Source organism: Sminthopsis crassicaudata, chromosome 4 (assembly GCF_048593235.1).
Source record: "Sminthopsis crassicaudata isolate SCR6 chromosome 4, ASM4859323v1, whole genome shotgun sequence".
Taxonomy (NCBI): domain Eukaryota; kingdom Metazoa; phylum Chordata; class Mammalia; order Dasyuromorphia; family Dasyuridae; genus Sminthopsis; species Sminthopsis crassicaudata.
The window spans coordinates 401900473-401911840 of NC_133620.1; the positions used below are offsets into that span (position 1 = coordinate 401900473).

General features: G+C 37.0%; 1 protein-coding gene across 1 annotated transcript in view; it reads right to left on the reverse strand.

The window, feature by feature from the left end:
• Nucleotides 1–11368, reverse strand: part of EPHX1 (epoxide hydrolase 1) — a 45659-nt gene extending 34291 nt beyond the window's left edge. The window contains exons 1-2 of the mRNA XM_074262624.1: nt 11107–11368; nt 9124–9198 (exon numbers count right to left, since the gene is read on the reverse strand). Of these exons, the coding sequence (XP_074118725.1) occupies nt 9124–9169 (46 nt within the window). The 5' untranslated portion in view covers nt 9170–9198; nt 11107–11368. The remainder of the gene's footprint in view (nt 1–9123; nt 9199–11106) is intronic.

The window sequence follows — 11368 nt, forward strand, 5'->3', positions numbered from 1 at the left end:
TTTCCAAAACGAACAAGAAGTATCATTTTATGGGACATTTGGATACATGGTATTGTGACACTTGTGATAAGTATTTGTTAAAAACAAAAACAAAAACAAAACTGCAGCTTATTTGCCAACATCTGTGCAGAGGACAAAGAAATAGAGGAATTGATGAAGAATTCAATGAAAACTTCCAAATTAGGGGCATCTAGATGGCTCAGTGAATAGAGTACTGGTCTTGAAATCAGGAGGACTTGAATTCAAATCCAGCCTCAGATATTTATTAGCTTGACCCTAGGCAAGTCACTTAACCCCAATTTCCTTGTCAAAACAAAACAAAATGCTTCCAAACTAAATATATAGTACATATTCAGTGACTTCAATATAGACATGGGTAGTGGAATTTACAAGAAATAATATGTTGTCAGAGCTAAAGAATCAGACACAAAAGAAAGGATACACACATATATGTTCACACACACACATATATATATATATATATATATATATATATATATATATATATATATATATATATATATATATGCTTCTCCAGATGTGTGGTATGTATATATATATATATTTATTCATGTTTATATGAATATTTTCTTCAAAATATTTTTTTTAAAAAATACTTTCTTCTCCAGGCTGTATTCTTGACTGTACTCTACTGGATTTTTGGCTCCATTGATCCATTCTTGGCCCCATTTCTTGTAGCCACTCTCTTCTCCCTGAAATTTCATGACATTGCTCTCTTCTGATTCTCCCTCTACCTGTCTATACTCAGTCTCCTTTTGTGGATCAGCATCCTGTTGCGAGGTATACCCAACTCTGTTCTAGATTCTCTTCTTGTCTCTTTCTACATTCTATATTCTACATCTCATTTGCTCCAATAGGTTGAATGATTATTTCTGTGAAATCTTCCTAGCTGGCCCCTATCCTTCACCTGAGCCTCAGGGCTACACCACTAACTTTTCCCTGAATGGCTTCTCTGTCTAGCTGTTCCACAGGTATCTCAAATGCCATCTTGTTAATCATACTTCCACAAATATCAAACTTATGTTCTTCTCTCCCCTTATACAGCCTGTTTTCTTTTAGACCCTTATTATCTCTTCCTTAATAACAGACTTTTAACAGGCTCCCTGACTTTAATTCATCTGCCATACAGTCCTGCTTTTCTATCATCACCCCGACTCTTCAATAATCTACAGTTAAAGCTAGAAATTTAAATCATCTGTTGATTTAAAAGAGTCAAAAAACTTGGGGTTCAATTTTGTTTCTCTATTCAACTAATGGGACATTAGTTTCTCCAACTATGGGACAAAGAAGCACAATTTTGCACCACCTTCTTAAGAAGCTGTTGAAAAGTTATTTTTCTGTTACAAAGTCCTAAAAACAAAAAAATGGTGACAACTCCAGGTTATTTTACTTGCTCTTGGGTTGCAGGCTGTGGAATGACAGAGTGATGACAAAATGCAGTAAAAAGAAGGTGCAGGTTAATGGGAACATGAGAACACCCTGATGTGATGTGATATCATCTGATATTTTCCTCATGGTGATTCAGACACAAATTAGAGTGAGAATCTTATGCTCTTAAAGGAAGAAAAACTGCGCAGGAATAGAGGCAGGAAGGGAAACACACACAAATAGTGGATTTTCTTCACAGATGCTAGGGTGGAAAAAGAGGGGAAATCAGGGAAGGTCAGCCTGAACCTCCCAAAGTCCAGGGGTAGTGTCAGCCAAGGGAGGGGCCAGGGCCTGAGATCTGTTTTTTCACTATGCTGATTTTGAACGTCCAGTGAAAAAGAGAAGACAGATGGTCTTTGCTTTCATTCTTGGGTGGATCTGCCAAGGCAAACAGACTGTGAACATTTCCCGCCCGCCAACTCTTCAGTCAGTAATAACTGAAACTGGTGGTGCATTCTCCTGGGACTTCCAGGCAGTGTCTCTGCAACCCCCACCCCCAAATGTTACATCCATACCCACAACAGAAGGAAGAGCTCACACTCGCAGGAAGGGGAACAAGTTCCCTGAGAAAAACTTCCTCTTGCATTTACTCACAGTTCTGATGGCCTGACTAACAGCTATCCTCTCAGCCGATCTCTAGAACAAAGTTGAACATGCCAGAGTGTTCAGTTAAGAGAGCAGGATGTGAGGGTAGGAAAGGGAGTTCTGAGCTTGGAAAGTTTCTCATGCTGTGCTAAGGTCAAGGATCATGCCAGTCTTTGGGGGAGGAGGCAAATTTAGGGCCTAAAGAAAGGATGAAGGTGAAAGTCTTCCATAGGAGCAAAAAGGAATGCTGGATTGACCAGAGTAATTTGTTGGTGAAAATGATAGCAAGAATATTGGAAAGATGGTAGAGTATGTCAGAAAATTCCAAGCTCTCTCTCCAGAATTTCTGCATAATAAAAACAAAATAGCAGACTAAGGAAACTATATAAAAAAATATAGTAACTATATAAAACTATAAAAAACAATATGTTGTCAGAGCTATGGAATCAGACACAAAAGAAAGGATACATACACATATGTTCATATATATATATATATACATATATATATATATTTCTCTATAAAAACAGACAAGATTTGAGGCAGAACTGTGGTCCTGAGACAAACTGAGATCAGAAGAAAGATACCAGGAGGGTCTTTGGTCTGTGTGAGGTATAAACTCCTCTGGGCTAGTTCTACTGGGCAAGTCCTGGCGCCAGTTGGGAGGTAGTCTCAGCCACGGTCACAGGAATCTTCAATTCCCTGTAGTGGAGAATTGGGCCTCTAAGTCCGGGAAGACTGAGGAAACCTCTGCTGATAAGGGACAAGATCTTGCCCAGCTGTACTGCCCAGATGTAGCTCCTGGAGAGAAAGAGCCAACTCAGGCTCAGTGAGTGCAGAAGCAGTGGGGCAGGGTCGTTGCTGACTGTGGGTACTTAGAAGGGAGCAGAATTTTTCATTCCAGACGAGAGGAGAAGACCTAAGGCCAGAGGTAACATCCCCATACCCTAAAACTAGAGGTGATTAAACTAATAATCTGCTAAAAAAAATTAAAAATAATGAGCAGGAAAGGAGAAAGAAGCTAACTCTAGAAGTTACAATGGGAAAAGAGAACATTAGGATTCATCTTCAGAAGAAGATATTGAAGCAAAAAAAAAAAAAGCTTCTCTTATCCCCCCCAAAATAACATTAAATGTAATGCTACTGTCCAAAAAAGAATTCATAAAACTCAAAAAAAAAAAAAGACTTTAAAAATCAAGTAAGAGAGATTGAGGAAAAGTTAAAAAAAAAAAAAAAAAGAACAATCCAAGAAAAACAAGAATGTTATGAAATAAAACTCAACCAACTAGAACAAAAGATCCAAAATTTTAAGGAAGAAAATGACTTCTTGAAAACTAGAATTGGAAAATTAGAACACAAGGTTTTTCAAGGGACAATTAAAAATTATCCTTACATATGTTTTGAAAATAAAAAACTTCAATAAAAAAAGAAAATTGGAATTGGGCAAGGGAAGCTAGCAAAGTTATGAAACCAAGAAATAATAAAACAAAATATCCTTGATCTCTTTTTTAGATTATTTATTTTTCTTATGAGATGTCTCACATTTTCTTCCATTTTTTTTCATTTTTTGTATTTTGTTTTATTATTTCCAACTCTATAACAAAGAAGATTATAACAACAAAAAAAAGAATCTTGATATAATAATAAAAAATAATTAAAGACAATTGTCCTGAAGTGTTAGAATAAGAGGAAAAGTAGAAATATAAAAAAAAAATTTTACCAGTCACCACCTGAAAGAGAGCCTACAAAGAAAACCTATAGGAACATGATAGCCAAATTCCAAAACCTCCAGGTCAAGGAGAAAATATTATGAGCAACAAAGAAAAAAACAATTCAAATATGATGGAGCCACAATTAGAATCACATAAGACTAAGCAGCAACTACATTAAAAGACTGCAAGTCTTGGAATACCACATTTTATTTTATTTTATTTTATTAAGAGTAAAAATGCTATGTTGTGGTCCACACTCAATTTCCACAGAACTTTCTCTGGGAGTAGATGGCTCTCTTCCTCACAAGATTATTGGAACTGATCTGAATCATCTCATTGTTGAAGAGAGCCACATCCATCAGAATTGATCATCATATAATCTTGTTGCCATATACAATGATCTCCTAGGTCTCATTTCACTTAGCATCAGTTCATGTAAGTCTCCCTAGGCTTCTCTAAAATCATCCTGCTGATTTTTTTCTTTTAGAACAATAATCTTCCATAGCATTCATATACCATAACGTTTTCAGCATTCTCCAACTGATGGGCATCCACTCAATTTCCAGTTTCTTGTCCCTACAAAAAGGACTGCCACACATTTTTGCACATGTTTGCACATTCCCTTCCCTCTTTTAAGATCTCTCTGGGATACAAGCCCAGTAGAAACACTTCTGGGTCAAAGAGTATGCACATTTTGATAGTTCTTTGGGCATAGTTCCAAATTGCTCTCCAGAACGGCTGGATCTATTCACAATTCTACCAAGAATGGGAATACCATATTTTAAAGAATAAAAGAATTAGGTTTGTGGCCAAAACTATCATACCTTCCCAAGTTAAGCATAATCATGAATGAAAAAAGATATTCAAAGAATCAGCAGGCTTTCAGGATTTTGTTACAAAAATACCTGAACTTAATACATAATTTGACATATAAGAGCCAAGATAAATATAAAGTAAACATCAAAGACTGATTACAAGATAGTCAATAAACACAAACTATTTATATTTTATACATGGAAATGTAAACATATGACTAAGACTATCATTATTGAGTAGTTTGAAAGAAAGTTTGTGGTAGAGCTGAATATGATGTGATTCTAAAAAGCAACACCATGTAGGAAAAGGTAAAAAGAGTCATTATGTTATACAAATGAGGTGCAAAAGGAAGAAATGATACAGAATTAGATGGGAAAAGAGGGCTAGTTATTCTGGAACCTTACTCTTATTGGAAATGGTTTAAAGAGGGAACTGCATATCTATCTAGAAAAGTATAAAAATCTTCTAAATTTATAAAAAAAATAAGAAGGGGAGGGAATAGGATGGGAGATATAGAAGGTTATAATGGTAATGGGATAAAGTGTATAGACTAATGGGAAAAGGTTAAAGAGGAGGGAAAACATGAGGGGAGAGGAAAAGGGGAAGAGGCTTGGGGAGTGAGGAGGATAAGTAATAGCAAGGCAAGGTAGTGGATAGAAATAAAGTAGAGGAATCAGAAGAGATACAAAAAAAATAAACACAAATATAATAATTATCAGGAGGAGAATTTATTAGAAAAAAAAGCAGCCAAAGTTAAAGCTAAAATAGATTTAATCAAAAGAGATAAAATAGGAAAACAACACTATATATCAGCCATATTAACCAATATTTTTAGACTATTGAAAATAACCAATCAATATAAGGTTGAAATATTGCTATATATAGAAAATGATGAGTTGGTAGATTTTTAAATAAATATAGAAAGTCTTGGACATATATAGGTTTATGTTATCCACTTTCAGAGAAGACAAATGCGCCCGTATGTACATGTGTATGTATGTGTATGATTATAGATATTTATGTACATGCCTATGTATGCATGTGCATAGATACATATATGTATGTATATCTAAATATGCCTATGCTTAATTGTAGCTTTCTTGAGGGAGGAAAGGAGAATAAGAGAAAAAAAGAATTACGTAAAAAGTAAACAGCTCAGAACAAAGGAAAATCTAAAAAGAAGCAAAGAAAAGATGGATATCTCTGAACACAATCTGTAATATTTATTATGAAGGATTTCTTGAAGTGGAAATTTATTGTTGCTTATTTTAAATCCCCTCTTATGTTCTATTGCCTAAGACAATTTTTTTCCTTTTAAAATTTTGTATTTAAGTATTAAATTAGTTAAAGAAAAGAAAATGATAGAGGAGAAAAAAATCCGAGAAGTACAGCTTGGACCTTTCTTCTTGGGCAGCACTGTGGAAAGACTGAGGGAAATCAGTCAATCAAGGACAGTGAAAGCCCTGGGTGAGTAAAGACAAACATTTATGGTTCAGAGATGTCTGATCTAGACCACATGTGACTTGCAACACTCCCGAATAACAGCCAAAATGGGACTAAAATGTAATTGTGAAATATTTAATACAATAAGACTATAACATACACAAAGTTAATTTGTAGTTTTCTAAGTATTTTTGCTAATCTGAGATGTGATTTAATCAGGACAGGGACCTGGTCTTTTGCTGAACTGCTCCCTTTGCTTTGGATAGTATATATCTTTTAATGTAGCATAAAATCATATTGCTTTTCTTGGATACTGTTACGGGTCGTTTTCTCTCCTTAGCTGTGAAGAAATGGATATCTTCACTTTCGGTTGACTCAGTTTCTGAACATTTGAATTTCGTTTGTTTTTAATTCTCTTAACTGCTAAGAAAATAATTTGTTCATATTAAGAAAAAAGCTGTCCCTTCCACAATTTAAATATAGAATTTCAATATTTAAAGACAAGCTATCCCTGATGAAGAATAAAGTTTGTCAGCAAGCAAAGAAAGGTTCAAATTTCAGAGAATAATGTACATAAGCTTTATAATCCACTTAGTTTGATTTTCTCCCCATACCCACACCTCTCCATGAACTTATTCTCTCTCTTATTATATACTTTACAATCCTTTATTCTTTTCTTTTCTTATCCCTCCCTTCAATCACTCAAGATCCCTATCAACTTGGACCACTGGTTTCACATTCTGACAAGCCCTTTTAACACTCTGTCACAAACAGCCCTGTTAACTAGAGAACACCATTTCCCACGGAATTTGCTGGCATAATTTAAGACTTACTTGGCCAAAACAGAAATGGATAGTATTGAGAAAGGGCACTGGGAATTTTTATTTTCTGATGGGGCAATAATATTGCTAGATTTTTTTCTTAAGTTTTTTTGTTTGCTTGGTTTTCATTTATGATGAACTATTTCTTTACACAACTTAAAGTACTGTGCATACAAACTTCTGGACTCAAAGATTTCACTACCAGGCAAATATGGATACATATCCAAAGAAAGAAGAAAAACATCTAGACATACAAAAATATTTAAAGCAGCTTTTTTTTTCCAGTGGCAAAGAATTGGAAATTGAGGGGATTCCTATCATTTGGGGAATGGGTAAATAAATTGTAGTATGTGATCATGGAGTATTATTGTGTTACAAGAAATGATGAACAAGATACTTTTAGAAAAACCTATAAAGACTTATATGAACTAAAACAAAGTAAAGTAAACTAGGGGAACACTGAACACAAAAATAGCAATACTGGTCGATAATCAACTGGGGAAATGAGTTTAGCATTGAGACTTTAACTCAAGCAATTAGCTCCTTTCTAGATTCTGCACTCCAAAGCTGGTCCTAATAAATTACTTCATATGTCTTCAATGCTCCCAACTTCCCCCCATCTGTATCATTTCCCTCTCTTTCTATCCTGTTCAAAAGCCTTGCACTCTGATTGATTAGCAAAATTTAATTTTAGTTAACAACCAGATAAATCCATGCATATTAACATACAAATCATTGATATAGTTTCCTATTCATATTTTTTCCAAGAACATATGTATGTTCAATGGGAAGGAAAGCCAAAACCGAAAAAATTGATCTCTAATGATGGCATTTCAGGCAGGCAACATAAAAAAAAAAAAAAAAATTGGTCAGAGAAGTATAGGAGAGGCAAAGGGCTTTCCCCACATTCCCATCCTGAAGGCAGATATAACATATTCTGCTTCAGCTTATGGTAAATAAACTCTACTGCTTGCCTGGAAGTCATTCAGAAGTACCATGAAAAAAGTCCTACAACTGGAGGACTGGGGTTTGAAGATTGGATTTAAGTCAATTTTTAGGCCTTAGTTTCCTCACCAGCAGAAGAAAAGGATTAAAGCAGATTACAGATTATAGATGAGCTGAAAAGGCCTCAGAGGCCACATAGTCTTGACCTCTAAAGTTTCTTTCAATTCTCAGGCTATAATCTTATAATTTCCTCCTCATCTAGGAACCAAGAGAACTTCAGAATCTGCCCTGAACTAACTGTCAGACTTGCAGAAACAAAAGATCAGGCTGAAAAAGTTTTTGTTCCCTCTTTTTCCTCTTCCTCTTCCTCCCCATTCTCCTCTTTTCTCTTCTCCCATTCTCCTCTTTTCTCTTCTCCCATTCTTCTCTTTTCTCTTCTCCCCTTCCTCCTCCTTTCCCTCCTCCTCCTCCAGGATTGAGAGTGGTAGATGTGACTGTTGGTATATGGCTGGTATGTTTGGGATTGTTACTCTGGATGCCCATCCATGTCTATACATGTTCGGAATTCCGGTAAGGGAAGATTCCTAATTTTGAGAACATTGAATATGAAAATGGTTTCCTGCCAACAGGCAGAAAGTGGACTAAAGGTATAGTATAAGACATACATTTTCAAACATGTCTAATATACTGGCTTGTTTTGTTTGACTATACTTATTAATGATAAGGAAATGGTAGTAGGAGAAGAGTTGGTAGTGATGTAAATTATACAAAGAAACAGAAGTTCAAAAGAAAACAAAAACAAGGTAATTTTGTTATTACTTTGTTGAGTTTAGCATATAATTTTTAAAAATTAAAGTATGTGGGGCAGCTAGATGGCCCTGGAGTCAGAAGCACTTGAGTTCAAATCCAGCTTTAGATTCGTAACACTTCTTAATTGTTTTGATCTTGGGCAATTCAATTAACCCCAATTGCCTCAGTGAAAAAATACATGGTTCACGTGAAAACCTCTTTTATTCTTGGTATAGTAAAATATTTGGATTGTTGATTAAGTTTATAATAAAAAAGAAACATGTTTAAATAATTGGGGGGATAGAGAGAGTAGAAGAACTATGGGATATGTTTAGGAAGGAAAAGATAATTCAGTTTCTCCTCAAAGAGGCAAAAAGAATGTCCATTGTTATTACTGCTGGTATATTTATATGGGAAGTATCTTGTGCCAAGCAAATCACACCCCAATCTCAACCACAACCTTCTTTCAGACCCCAATGGAGAAAGCCAAAGATTCTGATCCTCAAAGCCGCAGGAACAGTAGTGCCTTAAGTTTTACAGAGAAATAAAAGTTTCATACATACAGTTACTAGCAAAGTCAAAAATGAAACCCAGGAACTGGAACATCATCTCTGGAGGGTTAGGGGATGTCCTTGTACCTAGAAAATCCAAGAGAGTTTTAAAAAATTAATGGTAGCAAAAAAAGACTTTAATAAAGAGAATATAAAATAGACCCATACAAATTATGCTTCAAATAGATAGTACAGTGGAATGAAAAGAATATTGGCTTGCTGAAAGGCTTACTGTTACTTGCCAGCTGTGTAACTTTGGAGAAATTCATTCTCTAAACCATAACTTTCTCATAGAAAGACAAGATGGTCTCTAACATCATTTCCTGTCCTGAATTCTGTAACCCTATAACTCCTGGTCCAGGGCTCCTTCTACTCTATCACACTGATGAGTTTGCTAAGCGTTTCCTTTCAGTAATTTCTAGTAGTATCCCCCTAAAACCCATTCCTACTCTTGGGCTGATCTGCTCTGTTTATAAGGTAGAGGTTCATGCTACACGGCAGATGAAAGAAAGTCTAATGGCTAACCTGGGCATTAAATCATTGAAAGGGAGTGGGTGGAGAGGAAAAGCTGAAAAACTACCTGAATTTCTTCACGGAAAAACAAGAGACAACTATTAACATTCGTTATGTTCTATTGGCTGCATAAAGCAACAACCACAAAAAAACTGTTTAAACTTTTTTGGCTTCCAATAAGTGGGGTAAAGGCCATTCTATTTCCAAAGCATAACACATTTAAGCACTCCAGGGATCAAAGTTCCAATTAAGAAACCATCAAACCTAAATCAAATTATCTATCTGAAGGCTTGTTATTAATGGACAGAATTATGCTAAGCTCACAAAGAACTGTCCCTGGCCTGAAACCAACCGGTGTATCTGGGGGTCTAACTTTAAAATGCCCTCAGTTTTAGGAATGTTGCCAAACATTTTTAAACCCTGGGAAAACAAATGTTTTCTCAAGCAAGATTTCTCAAGGCACACACTAAAGGCCATTTAAACAACACCCGCAAGGGTTTAGCATGAAGTGGAACAATGTTTCTGGAGTCAAATGTTTGGGCACCTATTTACTTTTTACTTGGGATCCAAAATGTTAACTTAAGACTTTAACATGCTCTTCAAGTAAATTTCCTGAGTTTCTCTCTGTTTTCCTGGCTCCTGGCTGAGCGATTTGGGAGAAGTTACTTTTCTGAACTTCAGTTTCTTCCTGAAAAATTCGGGTTTGATTTTCCTCTAATAATGGGAGTAGCCCTGGAGACTAATCAAGTAAGTTTGGTTACAGGAGAAATGAAGGGTCGCAGGTGTGAAAGTTTAGGAAAAGGAAAAGAAACAGGGCTAAATATATTGACCATTGAGGAAAATCAAAATATATGGGTTTTTTTTTTTTTTAGCAGATTAGACATACATACATACACAGATAATTTTTTTTTTTTTAATTAACAAGCATTTATCTTCTCTTTCTCCCACGTGGCCCTACCACCGGAAAAATAAAACTTTTGGAATAAATATGCATAACCAAGCAAAACAAATGTCCCCCTTGTCCAAATCCAAAAATGTCTAATTCCCCATACTGAGTGTATCCTCTCTTTGTTAGATGGGTAGCAACCTTAAAAAGTTGTTTTTGTTTGTTTGTTTGTTTTTTGTTTTTTTTTTTTTTGTTTTTATGAAATAACATTTGAATTCTATTCGTGACCCTCTGCTGGCCGTCCAAACCCCACTTGCTGCCTCTACCCCCGAGCCCCCATCCCCACTCAGGCAGCCCGGAACCTCCGGGCCTGTCTGGAGGCAGGACGGAGGCTCTCGTTCGCCCCCCGAGTCTGCTTCCCGAGACCCAGAAGGAAAAGAGTCCCGTGCAAGGGTCCCTTGGGATCTCGGAGGCTCACTGCGGGCTCCTTCCCCGCCTCGGCTGCAGTGTCTGTCCCCGGAAGGGGGGGGATGGGAAAGGTGGGGGACGCACTCTAGTCCCTGGGGCATGAAAACAGATGTGACCGAAGCGCTTACGGTAGTCCGGGGAGTGCGCGAGGCCGCTGGAACCGGGCGGGGGACCGCAGCGATGCAACAGCGGATGCGGGATGCAGCGGCGCCAGCGCCGAGCCTCGGGTCAGGTGCCGAGGCGGGGGCGGTCCCTGTGCCCCGGGAGGATGGCAGACCGAACGAGCCTCGGAGCAAGCGCAGGCTCACCGCCACCAGTGTCCCCGCCTCCGTGGAGAGTCGGCCGCAGCAGCGGCGTGGGACGGGAAGGCTCCGGACTTCAAGGTCTCGT